Source organism: Pongo abelii, chromosome 15, assembly GCF_028885655.2.
Source record: "Pongo abelii isolate AG06213 chromosome 15, NHGRI_mPonAbe1-v2.0_pri, whole genome shotgun sequence".
Lineage (NCBI taxonomy): Eukaryota > Metazoa > Chordata > Mammalia > Primates > Hominidae > Pongo > Pongo abelii.
The window spans coordinates 71,480,817-71,505,872 of NC_072000.2; the positions used below are offsets into that span (position 1 = coordinate 71,480,817).

At 37.5% G+C, this 25,056-nt stretch overlaps 1 protein-coding gene across 10 annotated transcripts in view; it reads left to right on the forward strand.

The window, feature by feature from the left end:
- The window catches only part of PALS1 (protein associated with LIN7 1, MAGUK p55 family member), a 102,523-nt gene that overhangs the window by 37,382 nt on the left and 40,085 nt on the right, over window positions 1-25,056 (forward strand). For 5 of the 10 annotated variants that reach the window (XM_024231151.3, XM_063715130.1, XM_063715129.1 and 2 more), the window contains 2 exon segments: window positions 8,577-9,109; window positions 22,284-22,492. In XM_024231151.3, the coding sequence (XP_024086919.1) occupies window positions 8,743-9,109; window positions 22,284-22,492 (576 nt within the window). In that variant the 5' untranslated portion in view covers window positions 8,577-8,742. 10 annotated transcript variants of the gene reach the window in all.

The following is a 25,056-nucleotide window of genomic DNA, read 5'->3' on the forward strand; positions in this document are numbered from 1 at the left end:
TGCTGTCTTCATAAGATGGCCTGTTATTTACACACAATGAGGTAATTCTCTAGTTCAGTCATTTACCAGCTTCTGAATTGTCAAAGGACTTTTTTTTTTTTTTTTTTTTTTTTTTTTTTTTTTTTTTTTTTTTTTTTTTAAAGAGAGGGAGAGTGCAATTGCTTTGGACTGGGAGGACTTTTTCACTTTTATGATGTGTATAGACTACATGTATGGGCTAGAGTATTTGTGGAGTGCCTGCTTAAAAATTATAATCTTAATGCTAAAACTATAGGATACAGTATAATGTTTCTTTAATTCTGGAAGAACTTTAGGATCTTTCATTGCCTTCATTAAATTAACTTATGAGCATTATAGAGTTTTTGGAGTGTTAAATGGTGAAGTAATTATTTAACAGGGTAGTCTGGAAAGATTTCTTGTAGAATTAGGGACTTGAGGGAGGTCTTGAAGGTAGAAATCAATGGAAAAGTAGTTCATCAGTCATTTGGGCAGAAAGATGGGATAGACACAAATGACGAAGGTAAATTAGAAGGCTCATGCAGGTGAGTAGTAAAAGATATAGCTAGAAATCTTGGATTCATTTTTTGAGTTTGAACTTTATTCTCCAGATAGTGTGAAAGCCATCAGAAGTTCTGAACAGAGGAGTGGTTTGCTCATATACTTAATTAAGCAAACACTTAGCGGGTATCACGGCTATAGAGGTCAACAAGACAGATCCCTGCCAATTAGATAATTTACCTGTGTGATTTACAGTTACCTTGAAATTAATGTGTCTAAACCCATATTTCCCTTTACTTTACTTCTATCTGATTCTCCTATATTCTCCGTCATAATTAGTGACATTGTCATCTACCTAATAAGCCAGGGATAGTGGTTAAGAGTGATGGTTCTGGAGTTACACTGCCTAGGTTCATATTCTGAAGCCTTCTGTTGTTTGGCCTTCTGCTGGGCAATGTTACGGATTCAGAGATGGGTCAGCCTGGTTCCTGACTTCAAGGAGCTTCTAGTCTGATGAGATAGAAAGGCAGAGATATAAATAGCAGTAGTCCAACTTGATCAAGAATGTGACAGGGATTATAGGATTCCAGAGGACAATGTATTTGAGCTCAGACTTAAAAGGCAAAGATTAGATCCTAGGCAGTCTGATTCTGGAGGCTGTTCTCTTAAACATGCTGTCTTGGGCGACTGGATGGATGTAGTGACATTAGTTAGAATTGAAAATGGGGAGAGGATTAAAGAGAATAGGAGGAGATTAAAGGGAAATATGAGTTTAATTTTGGACATATTTCTAGATTCTTGTGGGAAAAAGAAATTCTGATAGATAGAATAATGGTCAGCCGGGCACAGTGGCTCACGCCTGTAATCCCAGCACTTTGGGAGGCCGAGGCTGGCGGATCACGAGGTCAGGAGTTTGAGACCAGCCTGGCCAACATGGTGAAGCCCCGTCTCTACTAAAAATACAAAAATTAGCTGGGCATGGTGGTGGGTACCTGTAATCTCAGCTACTCAGGAGGCTGAGGCAGGAGAATTGTTTGAACCTGGGAGGTGGAGTTTGCAGTGAGCCAGGATCGTACCATTGCACTCAAACTGGATGACAGAGTCTCAAAAAAAAAAAAAAAAAAAAAAAATGTTCAAGGATCCTGTCTCAATAACCATAGTATCTAGCCAGGGGTAAATAATTAAATTTGTGTACATATCACTCCTCTTTTTTAAATCTTTGATGATTCTCTTATTCTATGGAATTAAGGATTTGTATTTAAGACCTTTCATAAGATGGACCCAATCAAACTTTCTAGTCATATCTTCCACTACTCTCTTGACTATTTTAGTTCAACTAGCCTTATTTGTACTTTCCCCTCACACCTTTTCATCTTCCCATATGCCCTAAGCCTCGGGTTCATATGGCCCCTTTATTATTTCTCCATCTTGTCTTTAAGGCCTACTTCCAACCTCGTTTTTCATCTACAAAATGGGCATATTTGGATCTACTTCTGGAGTTGTAATGAGGAATAAATGAGTGAATACTATGTGAAGTGCTTGCAGTGTTGGCTGGCACATAAAGAAGTGCTCAGTAAATGTTAGCTATAGTTGTAGTTGTTACTACTACTACCATTCCTACTCCTACGACTTCTTTCTCCTCCTCCTCCTTCACCTCTTTCTCTTATTCACTTTTTGCCCTCCTGTACGAAATAGATACTAAGTTCTACTGATTCTATAACCTACATATTGCTTTTTTTTTGAGACAGAGTCTCGCGCTGTCTCCCAGGCTGGAGCGCAGTGGCATGATCTTGGCTCACTACAACCTCTGCCTCCCGAGTTCAAGTGATTCTCATGCCTCAGCTTCCCGAGTAGCTGGGACTACAGGCACAAGCCACCATGCCTGGATAATTTTTTAATTTTTTCATGTTTTTGTAGAGATGGGGTATCACCGTATTGCCCAGGCTGGTCTCAAACTGCTAGTCTTAAGTGATCCACAGCCTCAGCCTCAGCCTCAGCCTTCCCAAATGCTGGAATTACAGGTGTGAGCCACCACGCCTGGCCTGTAACCTTCGTATTTCTTGAAAACGACTTCTTCATTCTCACTGTCCTAGTTGAGGTCCCCATTTCTAATAGGTGCTTTCAGTCTGTTCTCATTGGCACCCTTCAGTCAGCCCTCTACACTTCAATAGGAGTGATATTTCTTTCTTTCTTTTTTTATACTTTAAGTTCTAGGGTACATGTGCACAACGTGCAGGTTTGTTACATATGTATGCATGTGCCATGTTGGTGTGCTCCACCCATTAACTCGAAATTTACATTAGGTATATCTCCTAATGCTATCGCTCCCCACCCCCAACCTCCCCAACCCCACGACAGGCCCCGATGTGTGGTGTTCCCCACCCTGTGTCCAAGTGTTCTCATTTTTCAGTTCCCACCTATGAGTGAGAACATGCAGTGTTTGGTTTTCTGTCCTTGTGATAGTTTGCTCAGAATGATGGTTTCCAGCTTCATCCTTGTCCCTGCAAAGGACATGAACTCATCCTTTTTTATGGCTGCATAGTATTCCATGGTGTATGTGTGCCATATTTTCTTAATCTAGTCTATCATTGATGGACATTTGGGTTGGTGCCAAGTCTTTGCTGTTGTGAATAGTGCCGCAATAAACATACGTGTGGTATATAATCCTTTGGGTATATACCCAGTAATGGGATGGCTGGGTCAAATGGTATTTCTAGTTCTAGATCCTTGAGGAATTGCCACACTGTCTTCCACAATGGTTGAACTAGTTTACACTCCCAGCAACAGTGTAAAAGTGTTCCTATTTCTCCACATCCTCTCCAGCACCTGTTGTTTCCTGACTTTTTAATGATTGCCATTCTAACTGGTGTGAGATGGTATCTCATTGTGGTTTTGATTTGCATTTCTTTGATGGCCAGTGATAATGAGCATTTTTTCATGTGTCTGTTGGCTGCATGAATGTCTTCTTTTGAGAAGTGTCTGTTCATATCCTTTGCCCACTTTTTAATGGGGTTGTTTGTTTTTTTCTTGTAAATTTGTTTAAGTTCTTTGTAGATTCTGGATATTAGCCCTTTGTCAGATGGGTAGATGGTAAAAATTTTCTCCCATTCTGTAGGTTGCCTGTTCACTCTGATGGTAGTTTCTTTTGCTGTGCAAAAGCTCTTTAGTTTAATTAGATCCCATTTGTCAATTTTGGGTTTTGTTGCCATTGCTTTTGGTGTTTTAGTCATGGAGTCCTTGCCCATGCCTATGTCCTGAATGATATTGCCTAGGTTTTCTTCTAGGGTTTTTATGGTTTTAGGTCTAACATTTAAGTCTTTAATCCATCTTGAATTAATTTTTGTATAAGATGTAAGGACGGGATCCAGTTTCAGCTTTCTACATATGGCTAGCCAGTTTTCCCAGCACCATTTATTAAATAGGGCATCCTTTCCCCATTTCTTGTTTTTGTCTGTTTTGTCAAAGATCAGATGGTTATAGATGTGTGATATTACTTCTGAGGCCTCTGTTCTGATCCATTGGTCTATATCTCTGTTTTGGTACCAGTAGCATGCTGTTTTGGTTACTGTAACCTTGTAGTATAGTTTGAAGTCGGATAGGGTGATGCCTTCAGCTTTATTCTTTTGGCTTAGGGTTGTCTTGGCAATGCGGGCTCTTTTCTAGTTCCATATGAACTTTAAAGTAGTTTTTTCCAATTGTGTGAAGAAAGTCATTGGTAGCTTGATGGGGATGGCATTGAATCTATAAATTACCTTGGGCAGTATGGCCATTTTCACAATATTGATTCTTCCTATCCATGAGCATGGAATGTTCTTCCATTTGTTTGTGTCCTCTTTTATCTGGTTGAGCAGTGGTTTGTAGTTCTCTTTGAAGAGGTCCTTCACATCCCTTGTAAGTTGGATTCCTAGGTATTTTATTCTCTTTGAAGCAATTGTGAATGGGAGTTCACTCATGATTTGGCTCTCTGTTTGTGTGTTATTGGTGTATAGGAATGCTTGTGATTTTTGCATATTGATTTTGTATCCCAAGACTTTGCTGAAGTTGCTTATCAGCTTAAGGAGATTTTGGGCGGAGACAATGGGGTTTTCTAAATAGACAATCACGTCATCTGCAAACAGGGACAATTTGACTTCCTCTTTTCCTAATTGAATACCCTTTATTTCTTTCTCCTGCCTGATTGTCTTGGCCAAAACTTCCAGGACTATGTTGAATAGGAGTGGTGAGAGAGGGCATCCCTGTCTTGTGCCAGTTTTCAAAGGGAATGCTTCCAGTTTTTGCCCATTCAGTATGATATTGGCTGTGGATTTGTCATAAATAGCTCTTATTATTTTGAGATACGTTCCATCAATACCTAATTTATTGAGAGTTTTTAGCATGAAGGGCTATTGAATTTTGTCAAAGGCCTTTTCTGCATCTATTGAGATAATCATGTGGTTTTTGTCTTTGGTTTTGTTTATATGCTGGATTACGTTTATTGATTTGTGTATGTTGAACCAGCCTTGCATCCCAGGGATGAAGCCCACTTGATCGTGGTGGATAAGCTTTTTGATGTGCTGCTGGATTTGGTTTGCCAGTATTTTATTGAGGATTTTCGCATTGATGTTCATCAGGGCTGTTGGCCTAAAATTCTCTTTTTTTTGTTGTGTCTCTGCCCGGCTTTGTTATCAGGATGATGCTGGCCTCATAAAATGAGTTAGGGAGGATTCCCTCTTTTTCTATTGCTTGGAATAGTTTCAGAAGGAATGGTATCAGCTCCTCTTTGTACCTCTGGTAGAATTCGGCTGTGAATCCATCTGGTCCTGGACTTTTTTTGGTTGGTAGGCTAGGCTATTAATTATTGCCTCAATTTCAGAGCTATTATTGATCTATTCAGGGATTCAACTTCTTCCTGGTTTAGTCTTGGGAGGATGTATGTGTCCAGGAATTTATCAGTTTCTTCTAGATTTTCTAGTTTATTTGCATAGAGGTGTTTATAGTATTCTCTGATGGTAGTTTGTATTTCTGTGGGGTTGCTGGTGATACCCCCTTTATCATTTTTTTTTTTTGCATCTATTTGATTCTTCTCTCTTTTCTTCATTAGTCTTGCTAGTAGTCTATCAATTTTGTTGATCTTTTCAAAAAATCAGCTGCTGGATTCATTGATTTTTTGAAGGGTTTTTTGTGTCTCTATCCAATAGGAGTGATATTTGTATAAAAATGAATGTGATCATGTCATCCTCTGCTTAAAATCTTTTAATTATTCTTACTATTTTCAGGGTGAAGATCTAAAACTCTTCTCAGTATGGCTTCCTGCTTGTCTTTCCAGTTTTATCATTATTCATGTACAGCATGTTCCCATTGTCCCATCCAGCTTTATTGTATTCTATTCTGTTTTCTGAGAGTGCCATTCTGTCATACTCTTCCTTCCTATTGGTCATGTGAGCCTGTCTGCCTGGAATAGACCTTTCTACTATCTGGCTAATTTTTAGTTGCCCTTTGAAATCCAGTTCAAAGAAATATATCCTTATGTTTTGAGTGTTTCCTATCACCTTTTACCACAGACCAAGTTTTATAGTTCATTGTGACATTCCAAGTTGAGTTGAACGGATGTTTATTGGACATTTCTTATGATATGTATTAGGCTAAGCACTGGAGCTATAAAAGTAAGACATGACCCCTGTCTCTAACAAACTTAGAATCTGTTGAGGAGATTGAGGAAAAATAATCATTTATTTTCTTTGCTTTCTCTCCCAGTAGACTGAACATTCCTGGGGAGATAACTAAAATGAAATTTAAAGCAGATTACTACCAGGTTATAGAAATTTTTCTGAGAGCAAAGATTGGATCCAGATATACAAGTATGATAGTAAATAGTACAAGGATGAAAATTTTGACTTGGATGACCTGGCCTGGTCTCTCTTGCATGACTTCTAATTTTCCCTCATAGTGTAGTGAATATGGACACAGATGTAGAGCTTTTAAGCTGAGTTTTAAATTTCAGATCATAATTTATATATATATTAGTTAAAAACACATCATTTAATATTAAATTTGATTTTTAATATCCAGTAATTATTATAGAGAGGTTTGAGAGTTTTAATTTTCTGAAAATACTAAATCCACTCCCGGATTTTTAAAATTAAGCATAGCACTGTAGTAACTCCTACATAATTTTTCTGCTTACTTGTAATGAAAACATTTAAAAAGCTGAATTTGCATTTGCATATAATCAGTGCCTAACATAACTTAAGAATTGCCTAACATAAATCAAATAGCTGTCATGTTAATGAAAACGAAGGCAATCTAATGGTAAATAAGGTGCTTATGTGTAGATCACAGTTAGAAAAAAGACAAAATTTGGATGAAAGACAGAAAAATCTACCAAAAATTTTGTGCAAATGTAGTTTTAATAATAGCTCATGTAAATGGCATCCATTTTCCTGATTGTTGGACTAGTGGTTTTCCTGATAGCCTTGTTGGGTTTGTATTAAGCATTTTGTCTTCTGTCCCTGTTTGCATTATGACCCAAGATGTTTGAGAAAAGATTGGCTGGTATTAGGAATATTATCTGAAAACCTGGCTTTTGCTTAGTTGGCATTGTGCTCTAAGCAACTTGTTTACTAAAGTGATGCCCAACTCAAGGAGGTAGTAGGTTTATTATTGTAAATATTATTGCTCTTGAGTGAAAAAAAAAAGGCTAATTAGATTTAATGTGTGGGTTTACACATATGTAAACAACCTGCCTATGTATGCCTGAGAAATAGCTTGATGAAAAGCCAGAGTTATCTGGTAAAATATTTTTATTTTCTAAAATATGTTGAAAGATTTTTAAAATAGAATCCAGTTAATACTGGTAATTAATGTAAGTATACATTAACTCATGTGAAACTCAGAACAGTCAATCCTATGAATAAAGCTTCCAAGTGAATCTGAGGGTCTAAGAGAGAAAATGACTGGTCTTAAGTCATAAAACTAGAGGATTAAAAGTTCAGTTTTCTTATCTCCCTGTTTACTGTGATCTTTTTGCTGTACAGTATGACTCTCAAAAGTTTTTGAGTGGTAACAGATACAATCGTTTTCTCTAAATGAATCCTTGTAATTCTTGTAGAGTTAACCCCAATTCTTTTTTTTTTTGAGATGGAGTCTCGCTCTGTCACCCAGGCTGAAGTGCAGTGGTGTGATCTCAGCTCACTGTCGGCCCCTTCCTCCCAGGTTCAAGCGATTCTCCTGCCTCAGCCTTCTGAGTAGCTGGGATTACAGGCACCCACCACCATACCTGGCTAATTTTTGTATTTTTCTTAGTAGAGACGGGGTTTTGCCATGTTGGCCAGGTCTCGAACTCCCGACCTCAGGTGATCTGCCTTCCTTGGCCTCCCAAAGTGCTGGGATTACAGGCGTGAGCCACTGCACCCGGCCCAATTCTTTTTTTTTTTTTTTAATGGGACCAGTTATAAAGACTGATAACCCTTGTAATCCTTGTCTCAGTGTAGTTTTGTCCTGTAGCTGCCTCAGCTGCTAATTGAAATTTCTTATTCGTTGGGCATGTTCTTCATCTCAAAAACTCCTAAAGATGAATTATCCCCCAGAATACTGCTTGTATTTCAAGTGAGGTACAAACAAGGCTGCTATATGCCAAATCGGTTGATCATTCATCCATTTCTTTAGCAGTTATTCTTTAGCAGTAAGTTATTTCAATCCCATGTTAATTGTTGAGCATAAAGTACAGTGTTGAGACAACTACTAAAAGATGATTAAAACACCTTTTATGTTTGAAGCAAGCAACGTGTTCTCTACCAAACTAGTACCCCAAACTTTTTACTTTCCTACTTTGCTAAACTTTCCAGTACTGTATATCATTTTTCTTAGCTTTAAAATTGAATAGTATGTTTCACATTTTTGGAAAGGGACTTTTTGGGGGAGAGGGGGAATCTTGATTTCCTCACCATTATCTGTAAAGTGAAAGTACTTAATCTACTTAGCAAAATAATATTATATACTTATTATTTTCTATGTTGTATGGAGATTAGAAGTGGGCTATGTAAAAACCTGCTTTTATATTGTAATTCTTATACTTTTTTTTCCCCCATCTTTCCCCTTAGATTTCCTTCATGGATACTTTTTCATAGCATTATTATGTGATGTGAGAAGTTTTTTTTTTTTTTTTTTTTTTTTGAAGTAACATGGATTTTATACTACAGAATCAAGAGAATTGGCTTATAGGAAAAATTGATTTATAAAAAGTGGTACAGGTTTTCATATATAACCATGACAACATCCCATATGAATGGGCATGTTACAGAGGAATCAGACAGCGAAGTAAAAAATGTTGATCTTGCATCACCAGAGGAACATCAGAAGCACCGAGAGATGGCTGTTGACTGCCCTGGAGATTTGGGCACCAGGATGATGCCAATACGTCGAAGTGCACAGCTGGAGCGTATTCGGCAACAACAGGAGGACATGAGGCGTAGGAGAGAGGAAGAAGGGAAAAAGCAAGAACTTGACCTTAATTCTTCCATGAGACTTAAGAAACTAGCCCAAATTCCTCCAAAGACCGGAATAGATAACCCTATGTTTGATACAGAGGAAGGAATTGTCTTAGAAAGTCCTCATTATGCTGTGAAAATATTAGGTAAGTAAAAATAGAGGTATAACAGAAAACATTTTGCTTTAATTTATCTGTGCCTTATAATGTATATGGGAAGGAAGAGGGTTTAAGAGAATGTAAGTAATGACAGTTTGAATTCCAGACCAAGATCCTTTGTTTTCTTGGAAATGCCGTATAACTTTTGTTTACTGTTACCAACATAGAGCTAAAAGCATGTGGCTTAAATGTTAAGTCACTATAACATGTTTTTTTAGATATTAAAGAGTTCTGCATGGGCCCTAACATTTAAAGCCTTGAAATTTACCTTTTATATCAAACCACAAACTTTATGCAAAATACTAAAAAACAATTTTCAGATTTTGAATTTCTGATTTCCTTAAAGTTTGTAAAATAGTAATGAAATTAGTAACTACAGTTTAAATTCTTTGATTTTTTAAATTAATGATTGTCAACAAAAAGAACTGGTATTGTTCATATGGTATCATAAACATAAAATAATGGTATTTTCTATATCCCCAAATTCTGTTCTGTGGGGGGGAAAAAAAGTCCTATGAGATATAAGTAGATACAACCAAACCAAAAGAATTCTGTGACCAAATGGATTTTGAGAACTCTGGGCTAAATAAGTTAAATAGCTTCTTATCACGGGACTTCTCATAGCTGTTAGAATGTTACTAGGCATTGTGAATCTACAAGAGAGATTGATAACAAATGCATGTTTCCAAACTTAGAATATTTAATCATTGAATTTACTGCCTGCCCTTCTTGCATGTGCACATACACCCAAGTGCTCACTGAACTAGTGTTAGGAGAGCATTTTATTTTTTGGTGGTTTGCTATTTTTTAGGTGTGAAAAAAGATATATTTCTACTTTTTTGTAGGAGGAGAAAGTTTTTATTGTCATTGTCATCATTTTGCCATTCATTTAAGGGTCTGTTGAGCCTGTACTAAGTGTTTTAGCAAACATTGTTTCATGTAATAAAATAATCCTGTTAACAGTACTCTGTAATCTCCATTTTGGAGATAAAGAAATTGAACCTTAGTTAAACAACTTTTTAAAGACACCAGTGGTAGAGCCAAGTTTGAATTTGCCAGATCGGGTGTTGATGTACTACACAAAATGGAAGGTTTGAATGGAAACTGGTATCCAGCCTGTGCTTCACTCACCAGGCCAGAGCGGTGGCTACCCAAAATAGAGCACCTTTTTCTAATTTGGCCAAAGGTACCATGTATATGCCAGATGTGTTCCTCATTAAGTCTCTTTATTCCAACTCTGGAGCAATTTCTTTCTTTCTTTCTTTTTTTTTTTTTTGAGGTGGAGTCTTGCTCTGTTGCCCAGGCTGGAGTGCAGTGGTGCAATCTTGGCTCACTGCAATCTCCGCCTTCCCAGGTTCAAGCGATTCTCCTGCCTCAGCCTCCTGAGTGGCTGGGATTACAGGCATGTGCCACCACACCCGGCTAATTTTTGTATTTTTAGTAGAGACCGGGTTTCACCATGTTGGTCAGGCTGGTCTTCAACTCCTGACCTCATAATCTGCCCTCCTCGGCCTCCCAAAGTGCTGGGATTACAGGTGTGAGCCACCGTGCCCGTCTCAAGTCTGGAGCAGTTTCTACTACATCACATCATCTTGTTTTCTTTGTTATAAATTTTTATTCAGGATCCACATTTCATATGTACATGCTTCTCTGTGTTTTAAGAAATCATAGATATGTGTTCAGTCATAGTGAAGTCTGCTAAATTCCTGCCTTCAGATCTTTTAATTACAGTGAAAGCTAAAAGATTACATTTTTTTCATACCTTTATGTGAAAGAATTTTATGCTCTTTTTTCCTGAGGGTTTTATTAGCGTAAAAATACTTCATTCCTGATTGCTTCTTACTAGCCTTCATTTCCCACCACTCTATTATTATTTATTTATTAAAATATTCTGAAAATATTTTATTGGAGAAAGTTTGTTATATCCAGTACAAACCTGGATTGATTCTTCTGTTTTTCTGTTTACATTCCCTTAAGATTAATGTATTTGTCCATTTGGTTTACTTAGAATCAGGTGTAAGTATCCATCTGATAGGTAATATTCATGTAATCACAGTAAAGAAACAAATATAGCTTCAGCCGGATTCACTTAGTAAGAGAACAGTTGTGAGTTTATGGTTTTGTTTTGCCTAAGCACACAAAATTGGACATCATTTCTCTTAAAATTTTTTTTTTTTTTTTTTTTGCTTTTTCCTGTTTCTGTTTGTATGTTCTGTTGCTGACTTTTTTACAAATTCAGATTAAAGGATACCTCTATTCCAATGGGTAATCTGCTGGGGTTTTTAAAAGTACCTATGTGTGGTCCTTGAATTTAAGGCAGTTTTTTGTATTTTATTTTAAAGTAATTTGAAATATAACAGGTATTTGTAATTCATTTCTTGGATAGGAGAAGATGTATTTTGAGAAATAAATGATATATTTTATGTTAATATAGTCAACACAAATATCTGTTATGTAAGAATCATGAGAAATTAGCACAAGGTATGGTTTGCTATTGTCAGTCATAGCCTCAGGTTTTTAAGTTTTTGTTTAAAGTGAAGTGTAATAGCTTTTTGCCAAACTTTTTTTTCTTGTTCATAATCTGCTAACACATCAAACTGTAAGAGAAGTACTCCCTGAACATTGTGTGTGTCTCCTTGCTAGTATTTGATTAATACCCATAAGACAGGAGACAACTTCTCAGCCTTTTTCACATCTAGAAACAGCAACCTTGTTTTAAATGAGGGAAGAATGGGCAACTGATTTATTTCTTTGAGAGGAAGCCTTCAGTTTCTAAACAATACATCATCTTTTATCTGTGAGTAGACAAAGTATTCTTTTAAGAATCAAAAATATGATTGGCAAGATTAAGTATTTGGGTGGTTTTTAATGAAAAGCATTTGTAAATTTGACAATGTATGATAATAAAAGTACAGGGATGGAATTGATAGAAAATAGTCAGAAAGGATGAACTGAATTTTCTTGTTTAAAAGCAGTTAGAATTTTTTTGAAAGATAAGAAATAGTGATATGGGAACTAGATTTCAAATGAATAATTAGTATTATAAATGGTAAAAAATTTGATAATAGGGAGGCTTTCCTTAAAATTGGCATTAGTTTTTAAAGCTTGCTTTGTTACAAATATTATTGTCTTTGTTCTCTTTCATAATCAGAGCAAACTACCTTGTGAGAGAAATCCTCGGAAAAGAAAATAATGCAGGTTAGAGTGGGTTAAGCTAGAGTAGGGTAATTTTCATATATTTCTATATTATAGATTTCACTGTTTTTGTGTTCTCAGATAAGTAATTTTGGGCCAGGGATGTGGACAAGGAAATATATAGATAGAATACTTGAATAAACTAAGGATGACTGCCATCTATCATATATGTGACTATAAAATTGTTGTCTTTGAAGCAGTGTCAGGAAAGGGAACACACACACCCGTATATATCTGTGGTGAGCTGTTTAGTGGTTAATAAAAAGACTCCTGGAATTTGTGATTAGGGGCTTTCTAATCTATGAGATACTATTAGTGTGAAGAAGGAAAAACACACCACGGGGAAGAAAACTGGGATGAATAAAGCTAAAGAACAACATATTTTCGTAGAATTAATAGCATGTTTCAGTCTTAATTAGTGTCTGCGTATTTTTTGTCAGATGTCTCTGGATATTCAAACTATTAAGTCAAAAGATTACTGACATTTTAAAGTAAAATAGCTCTTTCAGATTTCATTCTGGCATTTAACTGACTTTTGATTGATCATGGGGCATACTGGAATTTTGTGTGATTGTAAACTTTTTTAAAGGTTGGCTTTAAGATAAAGTTTATTTCAAGCCAACAGACAAAATCCCAGTGCCAGTAAATCTTGAGTTTAGTTCAGCCTGCTTCTGAGAAGTTGATTATTTTTACTATCAAATTTTTGTTTAGCTATTGTTACAGATATTTCCAAATAAATGTTATTAGCCATTCCTTCAGGGAATTTTTTTTACCTTCCTGGAATTGAAATAATTAAATCTGTTGTCACTAGATTTAATGTTTGAAGTGTTGGGATCATTTGAGAATTCTGTGATTTAGTCAAGTTGCTAAAATTAGACCTAAAGATGTAAAAATTCATTGGAGTATATGTATAGTAATGTAAATTTTGTTTATTAAATACACGTAATTCTATAGAAAAGTAACTGCTACATCATTCAGTCTTTGACACGATACGTTAAAACTTCATTCCACTTATTAAGCAGTAGTAGGTTTTAAAACTTATTTCTGCCTGCAAAGATTTGCTACGTTGTCTTACGGCACATTCAGAAATGTATGCGGTAGCTGCATATTGGAAAGTGCAGGGATGTTAGAGTCAAAACTGAGTTTAAATACTTTTTAATGTCACTAAATTGCGCTATTGACTTTGGGCATGTTACTTAATTTTTCTGAGCCTCGGTTTCAGGATTTTCTTGAGGACCAAATGAAAAAAGCATTTGAGTAAATGGCACACTACAGGTTTGAATGAAATTTAATTTTTGTGAGAACCAGAAGCTACAGAGAGATCATCTAACTCTGTAGTCCATAAAATTAATTTGTGGATCTTAACCACTAATTTCTTATTTCATTTTTAAAATAACAACTTTATTAAGATATAATTCACATACCATAGAATTTTGTCTTTTAAACTGTAGAATTCATTAGTTTTTAGTATACTCACAAGGTTGTGCAGGCAGGCATGGTGGTTCACGCCTGTATTAGTAGTACCTTTGGAGGCCAAGGCAGGAGGATCTCTTGAGCCCAGGAGTTTGAGACCAGCTTGGGCAACATAGACCCTATCTCTTAAAAAAAAAAAAAAAACAGCTGGGCATGGTGGCATGCTTCTGTAGTCCCAGCATACTAGGGAGGCCGAGGCAGGAGGATTTTTTGAGCCCAGGAGATCAAGGCTGCAGTGCTAAAAAAACAAAAAAACAAAAAAAACAAAAAAAAACCAAGATTGTGCAACCATCACTACTATATAATTCCAAAATATGTACCCATTAATGGTCACTCCCTATTCTGTCCACCACCTGGCCCCTGACAACTACAAATATACTTTCTGTCTTTTTGGATTTGCTTATTCTAGACATTTTATATGAATGAAATTACATAACATAGGCTCTTTTGTGACTGGCCTCTTTTCGTTTACCGTTATATTTTCAGGGTTCATCCATATTGTAGCATAAATCAGTACTTCATTTCTTTTTTATGGATGAATTAATATTCCACTGTACAAATATACCACATCTTGTTTTTCCATTCATCTAGGTTAAAAAATTTTTATTTTTATTTTTATTTTTTTGTAGAGATGGGGTCTCACTATGTTGCTCAGGCTGGTCTTGACCTCCCGGCCTCAAGTGATCCTCGCACCTTGGCCTTCCAAAGTGTTAGGATTAGAGGCATGAGCCACCACAATTTTAATTCCACAGGTAGATATACTGGAAACTGATGTAATTTCCTCCTACTTAGTAATATTAAGTTCCCCATCTGAGTATCATATTTGACCCTATAGTTTAGAGGAAAAGAAATCTTAAAAGTTTCAGAAAAAAGTCATGAAGTTGGTTGGACTTGAAATTTCTGAGGACAGGTTAAAAGAATTGGAATTATTTACGCAATGAAATGGAGAAGCTTAATGCTGGGTATAGGTCCCTAGAAGCTATCTGTTTTCATATGGGGCAAATGAGAATAATATATAAAAATAAATGATGCCAATCCAGATGGAGATTCCTTGGGTAATTTTTTTTTTTTTTTTTTTTGAGACGGAGTCTCGCTCTGTCGCCCAGGCTGGAGTGCAGTGACACGATCTTGGCCCACTGCAAGCTCCGCCTCCCGGGTTCACACCATTCTCCTGCCTCAGCCTCCCGAGTAGCTGAGACTACAGGCACCCACCACCACACCTGGCTAGTTTTTTTGTATGTTTTTAGTAGAGATGGGGTTTCACCGTGTTAGCCAGGATGGTCTCGATCTCCTGATCTCCTGATCCACCCGCCTCGGTCTCCCAAAGTGCTGGGATTACAAGCGTGAGCCACCGCGCCCGGCCTCCTTAGGTAATTTTAATGTTTACCCTTATAACCAAAAAATCTTCCACAGAGTTCTAGGCATTGGAAAGTAGGATTTTTGGATAAAGTAACTCTTGGTGATTGCTTTCTGTTGCCTGTTTCAGAATCCATTCTTTTACGTTTTAGACTGCCAGGAGAGGGCAAGGAGGGAGGACAGAGTTTACAAGGGTGGATTTGTGGACCCATGTGTATGTTTGTATTCATCTGATTAGTTGTATCCTAAAGCCAAATGTAAGTGAATTTTCTTACTTTAGAATAATGTATTCTCTCTTTTAAATAATCAAGAGTTAAATGTTGCATGAAATATTAGAGAAGATGAGAACTTAATTTCTACTGAAAAATCAGGTAAGAGGAAATAGGTCCACCTACAGTGCAAATAATTTAAACTAGATATAAAGAAATTCATTGTAGGAAATTTGTTACAGACTTGAATTTACTACCAAAGCTAGATTTGCTATGCCTGCCTCTACCTTCTCCTGGGCAGAGTGCCTCCATCCCGCCTTAGTACTTACTTCTTTGTCCACTCCCAACCTAGCACATATGTCAGTCTTTCTCACTAGCCTTGTGGTTCTTCATTTCTCTCTTTCTCTGTCCATGTGGTTCTTTCTTGTGTCTGTTGTCTGTCTGTGTGGGATTGGGGAAGGGAATTTCTTCTCTCTGTCCTCTGTCCTCTCTTTGTTGTCTCTGTGTTTTCATCTTTTATCATGGAAGAGTGTATTTGACAGGACTGATTTAGTTACATCTGAATGGATTTTTTAAATTCCCTGCATAATTGTATAGAATGTTGAAAAACTTAGGTGGATTTTTGTTTGTTTTAAATAACAGATATATCCATCAAAGAATGGAACATTTCTTTGAGTGTGTGGAAAATTAACTGTTCTTAGCCAGGCGTGGTGGCTCATGCCTATAATCCTAGCATTTTGGGAGGCCGAGGTGGGTGGATCGCTTGAGCTCAGGAGTTGTAGATCAGCCTGGGCAACCTGGCGAAACTCTGTCTCTACCAAAAAAATACAAAAATAGCCAGGTGTGGTGGAATGCGACTATGGTCCTAGCTACTTGGGAGGCTAGGTGGGAGGATCGCTGGAACCTGAGAAGTTGAGGCTGCAGTGAGCTCGCCACTGCACTCCAGCCTGGTGACAGAGTGAGACCTGGTCTCAAAAAAAAAAAAAAAAAAAGAAAAAGCTGTTCTTGAATAATACATATTTGTGAAGTGCTTTTAAAAATGTACCCTTTATGACTGCGCGTGGTGGCTCACACCTGTAAACTCAGCACTTTGGGAGGCCAAGGTGGGTGGATCACTTGAGTCCAGGAGTTCAAGACCAGCTTGGGTGACAGTGAAATCTTGTCTCTACAAAAAATACAAAAAAATTAGTTGGGTGTGGTGTTATGCACCTGTAGTCCCAGCTACTGGGGAGGCTGAGGTGAGAAGGATCACTTGAGCCTGGGAGCTCAGGGCTGCAGTGAGTCATGTTCACATCACTGAACTCTAGCCAGGGTGACAGAGCGAAACCCTATCTCAGAAACAAAAAAAAAGACACTGGAGATTCTGGTTATGATTAAATTAGAACTGTGGCAAAATAGGTCTTTTACATTTCCTTAGTTTTTTTTTTTTCATAAATATATTGGATTAAAAGCCATTGTTCTGATAAAAGAAAAAAGGATGAAATTATATTAAGTATGTTCTAGTTAAGACTACAGGGATATCAGTTAAATTCTATTTATTAAAAAGCACTCTAGTAGTAAAATGGGCAAAAGATAAAATGGATGAAAGAAGAAATTCAAATGGCTATCACTTGTAAAAATATGTTCAATCATACCAGATCCCAAAAATTAAAAGATTGATAATTCTTAAATTGATTTGTGTTTGTGAGAACAGACATTCATGTGCAATGCTGGTAGGGATATGAATTGGTACAAATCCAGAAGGCAGCTTTGGCAGTATGTATCAAAGGGTTAAATGCTTTTGTTATCTGATTAATAATTTTATCCTAGAAATTTATTCTAAGGAATTGGAAAATAGGTTGCAAAACAACATTTACAGTGTCATCTATATGGTTAGACCAGCATTTTAAGTTTGAAAGGCTACATGGCGTAGCAAAATAATACCAGTAGGTACAGCCGAAAGGTAGAAGTACAGATAATTTTCAAGATAATGTCAGTATTTTAGTGTCCTTTTGAGTGGCTTTGGTACATAGGAGAGATTATACAGAAACTCCTTGGCCTTAAAAAGTTTAAATTCCCCTGAGGTTAAAGAGACCCAGCAGGGATACAATTACCTTCTGGGCTGTCTATGGCTGCTTGTTGATTTCAGTCAGTGGTGAAATCTAAGGCCCTCAGTCTTTCACAATACACTAACAGCCAGGCTGGGGCCTCCCTTTTTTTTTCCTTCAAGACAGAGTCTCACTCTGTCGCCCAGGCTGGAGTGCAGTCTTGCGATCTCGGCTCACTGCAACTTCCGCCTCCGAGGTTCAAGCGATTCTCCTGCCTCAGCCTCCCAAGTAGCTGGGACTTTAGGCATGCGCCACCACACCCGGCTAATTTTTTTGTATTTTCAGTAGAGACTGGATTTTACCATGTTGGCCAGACTGGTCTCGAACTCCTGACCTCAGGTGATCTGCCCTCCTGAGCCTCCCAAAGTGCTGGGATTACAGGCATGACCCACCGCACCCGGCCATGAGGCCCTTTTAACAATTACTGGCCGGGCGCGGTGGCTCACGCCTGTAATCCCAGCACTTTGGGAGGCCGAGGCGGGTGGATCACGATATCAGGAGATCGAGACCATCCTGGCTAACACGGTGAAACCCCGTCTCTACTAAAAATACAAAACAAAATTAGCTGGGCGTCGTGGCGGGCGCCTGTAGTCCCAGCTACTCGGGAGGCTGAGACAGGAGAATGGCGTGAACCCGGGAGGCGGAGCTTGCAGTGAGCCGAGATCGCGCCACTGCACTCCAGCCTGGGCGACAGGGCAAGACTCCGTCTCAAAAAAAAAAAAAAAAAAACAAAAAACAATTACTAAAGGCCTTGCAAGGTATGACTCACACCTGTAATCCTAGCACTTTGGGAGGACGAGGTAGGAAGATTTCTTGACGCCAGGAGTTATAGACTCCATCTTTACGAAGAAAATTGTTTTAATTAAACAGTAATTTAATTGTCTACTCAGAGAAGTGTAGTCCCCATAAGATTGTAGCTTATGCAAAGCTTAACTGCTTTGTTGCTTTTATAATTTCTTTTTCTTATAAGATATTTAAATGTTTTCCTATTTTGCTTTTAAGACACTTTAAGGCTGTTGAATTCTTTAATCTCTTAGGGAATTCTTTGGTAACCTCATTGTGTGTGATGGAATCTGATATTTTATATTCTTCCTATCCTTAATATTAGCTTATGGTTAGATTCTGGCTATCCCTCAGCTCTTATCTAGCTCTGGGCCACAGCTTCTTAGGTCATTCTAATGACAGTTTTGACTTTTAAATTTTTTCCCAAATTTTTCTTCATTATAAACTACTGATGAACACACATATATGTATGTTTAGAGAATAATGACAAGGAAAAAAGTTTTATTTTCTTTATTTCCTTTTTTTTTTTTTGAGACAGGGTCTCACTCTGTCATCCAGGCTAGAGTGCAGTGGCGTGATACTGAGTCGCTGCAACCTCTGCCACGCAGGTTCAAATGATTCTCCTGCCTCAGCCTCCCAAGTAGCTGGGACTACAGGAGCACGCCGCCATACCTGGTTAATTTTTGTATTTTTTTAGTAGAGATGGAGTTTCGCCATGTTGGCCAGGCTGGTCTCAAACTCCTGACTTCATGTGATCCACTTGCCTCAGCCTCCCAAAGTGCTGGGATTACAGGCATGAGCCACCATCGCACGTGGCCGACTTTTAAGTCTTATAAGTCTTTATAAAAAAGACTTTTTTCCCTGTCATTATTCTCTGAACAATACAATATAACAGCTATTTACATTGTATTAAGTATTATAAGTAATCTAGAGCTGATTTTAGGTAACTGGAGGATGTGTATACCTTATATGCAAATAAATACTCCACCATTTTATATAAGGGACTTGAGCATCTGCAAATTTTTCTGTCTGTGGGAGGTCTTGGAACCAATCTCCCACTGATACTGAGGGACAACTATATATGTAAAATAAGGAAGACTAAATATATATATGTTTAAAAGGAAGACTAAAGTTGTTTTGATTTGGGGCAGGAAAGATAGCGAACCTCAACAATCAACCGAAGAACTGTTAAAATCTATTTAAAAATTTAACTGCCGTTCAAATTGTGGGATACAAGATAAATAAGAGTCAGTGGTGTTTCTGCAGACCTTATAAGAAGAGAGCTGACAAAAAGGCACATTGGGAAGATTTTTTTCCATGTCTTTTTTTTTTTTTTGAGACGGAGTCTCTCTCTGTTGCCCAAGCTGGAGTGCAGTGGCACTATCTCGGCTCACTGCAAGCTCTGCCTCCCGGGTTCACGCCATTCTCCTGCCTCAGCCTCCAGAGTAGCTGGGACTACAGGCGCCCGCCACCACGCCCGGCTAATTTTTCTGTATTTTTAGTAGAGACGGGGTTTCACCGTGTTCGCCAGGATGGTCTCGATCTCCTGACCTCGTGATCCGCCCACCTCGGTCTCCCAAAGTGCTGGGATTACAGGCGTGAGCCACTGTGCCCGGCCTCCCTGTCTTTTTTATACTGTCTTTGACTGTGTAAGTCCTAGTATGTGCTCTAAGTTTTTTCTAGACTCATTTACAGGTTTAATTTTAGTCAAAATCTCAATAGGACTTTTCTTTTTGGAAGACTAGGAAACAGGGAATGGGAGGCAACGAAAAAAGTGACATAACTAATTTACAATAGTCAAGAAACTTTTAAAGAAAGATCAGGTACTTGTCATATTAATATGAACAAACATTATAATGCTACTCTAATAAAACAGTATAGTTCTGATAGACCAGTGAAATAAAGACAGACTCTGATACGTGTAAGAATTTGGTGGCGTTGTAAATCAGTGGAAAAGGAATTATTATTTGATGAGGTCTCACTCGTTGCCCAGGCTAGAGTGCAGTAGCGTGATCATGGCCCCAGTGGATTCTCCCACCTCAGCCTCATGAGTAGCTGGGACTAAGGCGCATGCCACAATGCCTGGCTAATATTTTGTATTTTAAAAAATTATTGTTATTTTAAAAAGAGACAGGATCACACCATGTTGCCCAGGCTGGTCTCGAACTCCTGAGCTCAAGCAATCTGTCCACCTCAGCCTCCCAAAGTGCTGGGAACACAGGCGTGAGCCACCGTGCCTAGACATTTTTTATTTTTTTTTTAGTAGAGACGGGGCTTCACCATGTTGCCCAGGCTGGTCTCGACCTCCTGGACTCAAGCAATCCACCCACTTCAGTTTCCCAAGGTGCTGGGGTTACAGACCTGAGCCACTGCGCCTGGCCAGGAATGATTATTTAATAAATGGTACTAGAATCATTGGTTATTTGGAAGAAAAATAAAGTTAAATTTTTTCAGATCTATGCCGAAATAAATTCTAGATGAATTAAAATTAAATAGAAGTTAAATAAAGTAGAAATTATAAGAAGCTAGAAGAAATCTAGATAAATATTTTTTAATGACCTACAAGAAGAAGTTTATAAGCATAGAAACAGTGAAAGAAATCACACAGGAAAAGTGGGGGGGTCAGAGTTGACAAATTCTATAATAAGAGCAACCACAAATATAATTAAGAGGTAAATGGGAATATTGGAAAACGATTCCCAACAAATATGACAGAGTATATGCGCATGCGCATGTACACTCACACAGCCTGTTTGGGAGCAGGGAAGAGACTACCAGTGCTTTTTTTTTTTTTTGAGATGGAGTCTTGCTGTGTTGCCCAGACTAGAGTGCAATGGTGTGATCTTGGCTCACTGCAACCTCTGCCTCCTGGGTTCAAGTGATTCTCCTGTCTCGCCTCCCGAGTAGCTGGGATTACAGGCGCCTGTCACTGCCCGGTTCTCCTGCCTCGCCTCCCGAGTAGCTAGGATTACAAGTGCCCGACACTGCACCCGGCTAATTTTTGTATTTTTAATAGAGACCGGGTTTCACCATCTTGGCCAGGCTTGTCTCGAACTCCTGACCTCATGATCTACCCGTCTGGGCCTCCCATAGAGCTGGGATTACAGGCGTGAGCCACTGCGCCTGGCCTACCAGTGCTTCTTAACCATTTTAGAATAACATTTTCCAGAAAAATGCTTGTGGTATTTATGCACACTAACAGGCAGGCACAATGCACATACATATGCCCACAACTTTCAATACAACTTAGGAGACTCACATATTCATTAAAGTTTTATAGACCACAAAAGAAGTGCCTGGTAAATGTGAATAAACCTCAACTTCCTTACTAGTCAAATAAATGGAAGATTTTTTAAAATAATAATATCAAATATTGCTGAAAATATTGCTAATGGAATGCAAATTAGTAAAGCCTCCCTAGAAAAGCTGTTTGACTTTTTAAAAAATGTCAGAATCTTATCTAAAAGTTCTGTTTCTGGGACTTACCTTATGAAGACATCAGAATCTCAGACAAATTTATATGTAGCACTGATTATTATGTATCGAAATGCTTGTTTTTATGGTAGCAAAAAATTGGAAGCAATCTAAATGTTCAGCTTTAGTTTAATGGTTACTATAAATTATGGTTTAGTCATGTAATAGAATATCATGGAATCATTAAATATTTAAAAAGACTAGTGATATGGGAAAACATTTACAATGTACTATTAAAAAGGAAATAGGATGTTAAGAAAAAAATATTTTTAGGTGATGGGATTATTGGTGGTTTTAAATTTCTTTATTTTTGCATTCCTCCCCTCACTTGTTTTTATATTGAATGTGTATTAGTTTTATAATTAAAACACCTTTGTAAAAATGCAAGTTATTCTGTTGTGTAATTTTAAAAAAAGTTTTACTTAAAAACCTATGAAATGACCATGATTGACAATAATATATGCAGATTTTGGTATTTTTCTGAAAACTTAAATTGTTACTGGTTCAAAGAAATGTTCTCTGAAAATGCATGTTGAATTAATACTGAAACAGTTAACTTTTGGATACCTTTTCTTCTTCTACTAGAAATAGAAGACTTGTTTTCTTCACTTAAACATATCCAACATACTTTGGTAGATTCTCAGAGCCAGGAGGATATTTCACTGCTTTTACAACTTGTTCAAAATAAGGATTTCCAGAATGCATTTAAGATACACAATGCCATCACAGTACACATGAACAAGGCCAGTCCTCCATTTCCTCTTATCTCCAACGCACAAGATCTTGCTCAAGAGGTATGTATTCTAAACATCTTGTTGATGTCTACAAGGTAATTAGTAGTGGCAGGAAGGCAGGATTATTGGAAAATACTAATGTGACTATAAGATTTGTTTGAATTAATTACTGTTAATTACATGTTAATAATGTATTGTGACAGTTTACTACATGCATTTTATTCTAAAAAAAAAAGTTTACTTCAGAGTCAGAACACTGTTTCATGAAGAGAGTTAATTTTTTTATATAAAATCATAAATTTGGATAGTAACAAATATTTGAATTACTAGAGGGCAATTTTTAATGTTTTTAGTATAGTTTTATGAATTTTAAGCATTATACATTATAAACTGAGATACTGAATACTGATGAGATATAATTATAACTGATAATCAGGTGTTATATAACTCTTAAGATTTATTATGTCTAGGTATTTTGAAGTTTTCCTCCTATAAAAACTGTAGACATTTCAAATTATTAAATCTTAATATACTGTGGGAGTTTTTATTGTTAACCTGATGACTTAAATTCTTGTTTCTGATGCTAACCAGTGTTCAGTGTTTGATCTGTTATGCAAACATCTTTTAAATTTAAGATTTAAAAAGGTATAAATAAACTCTCCTGTTCTGGGGAGTAGACAGTCTCTCATTATTCTAGCGTTTTAAGTTATTCTGGTATTATTAAAATGAATAATTCTGGAATCCCATCAAATGAATGTATTTCATTGAATGCCAACATGAGCAGAAAATGGGCTATTGGGGAGGGAGGACATCTAGAGCTACAGAACCTATAAAATAGGTTAGAAGGTACTTTGTAGATTACCACATAATTGTCCCCAAGGGAGATATTTTTCTCACTTGTCATGTTTACTTATGGTTTAAATGGTTTTCTGAAATTTCTTAAAATTACTTTCTTACAGAGATTGAAATAACATTACCTTGATCTTATACTATTCACACACGTAGGCAATTCTGGACTCACTTCCAGGATAGAAGGAAAAGACGAGTACCAATATATTTGGTAAAAATATGACATATTTGAGAGCACACAGGCAAGTGAAGCTGGTTTCAAATCCGATTGGGAAGAATACAAAATAAATCATTATAATCAGGCTGGAGTGCAGTGGCACGATCTCGGCTCACTGCAAGCTCCGCCTCCTGGGTTCACGCCATTCTCCTGCCTCAGCCTCCGGAGTAGCTGGGGCTACAGGTGCCCGCCGCTACACTCAGCTAATTTTTTGTACTTTTAGTAGAGATGGGGTTTCACCGTGATAGCCAGGATGGTCTCGATCTCCTGACCTCGTGATCCACCAACCTCGGCCTCCCAAAGTGCTGCGATTACAGGCGTGAGCCACTGCGCCTGGCCCTAGGATGTTATAGTGCTTTTATAAAGAAAATTTAGAACTTGGACTTCATTAGATGAACTTAAAACACCTTTAAGAGAGTAAAAATGAAAGCCAACACACTGAGAAATGGTATTTGATTTTGAGATATTGAAGTGTGTGTGTGTGTGTGTGTGTGTGTGTGTGTGTGTAAATATATGACAAAAACTTGTCTATGAGATATATAAAGAACTCTTGTTGGCTGGGTGCGGTCTTTAATCCCAGCACTTTGGGAGGCTCACGCCTGTAATCCCAGCATTTTGGGAGGCCAAGGCGGGTGGATCATTTGAGGTCAGGAGTTCAAGACCAGCCTGGCCAACATGGTGAAACCCAGTCTCTACTAAAAAAAAAAAAATAAATAAATAAATAAATTAGCTGGCTGTAGTGGTGTGCACCTGTAATTCCAGCTGCTTGGGAGGCTGAGGCAGGAGAATCACTTGAACCCGGGAGGCAAAGGTTGCAGTGAGCTGAGATTGCACCGCTGCATTCCAGTCTGGGCGACAGAGTGAGACCTTGTCTCAAAAAAAAAAAGACTCTTGGAAATTAATAAGAAAAAAGACTACTCGGTTAAAAAACAAATTGACAAAGAACAGTCCCTTCACAAAAAAGAGGAAATCCAAATGGCTAATAGCAGTGAAAAGATACTAGGCATCATTAGCCAACAGAGAAATGCAAATTAAAACATAATGAGATACCGTTACACTGACACCAGAATGACAATGATTACAATTTAAAAGACTGTCAGTATTGTTTGTGAACTTATGGAACAACTGAAACTCTCATACATCACTGGTGGAGTATAAATTGGTACTACCACTTTGGAAAAATGTTTGGCAGTATCTGCTAAAGCTAATGTACCTATACACTGTGACCCAGCAATTTCACTTGTAGGTATATAGCCAAGAGAAATGAAAATGTATCCACAGAAAAGCTTAAAAACAGATGTTCGTAGCAACTAGATAATAGAAACTAAAAAAAACCTAGATGTTTATCAACCTGTGAAAGTTGAATTAGGCTTTTGCTGTGGAGGAATAATGAGTAAACAATTACAGTCTAATGAGAAGTGCTATGATGGCAGTATGAGAAGAGTGCCAACAGCACTTAGATATGCCTAATTCTGTTTTGGGAGGATGGGAAGGATGAGGGGAATGATGGGAAGAAGGAAAAAACATGGAAGGAAATTTAATTTGCTGAGTCTTGAGG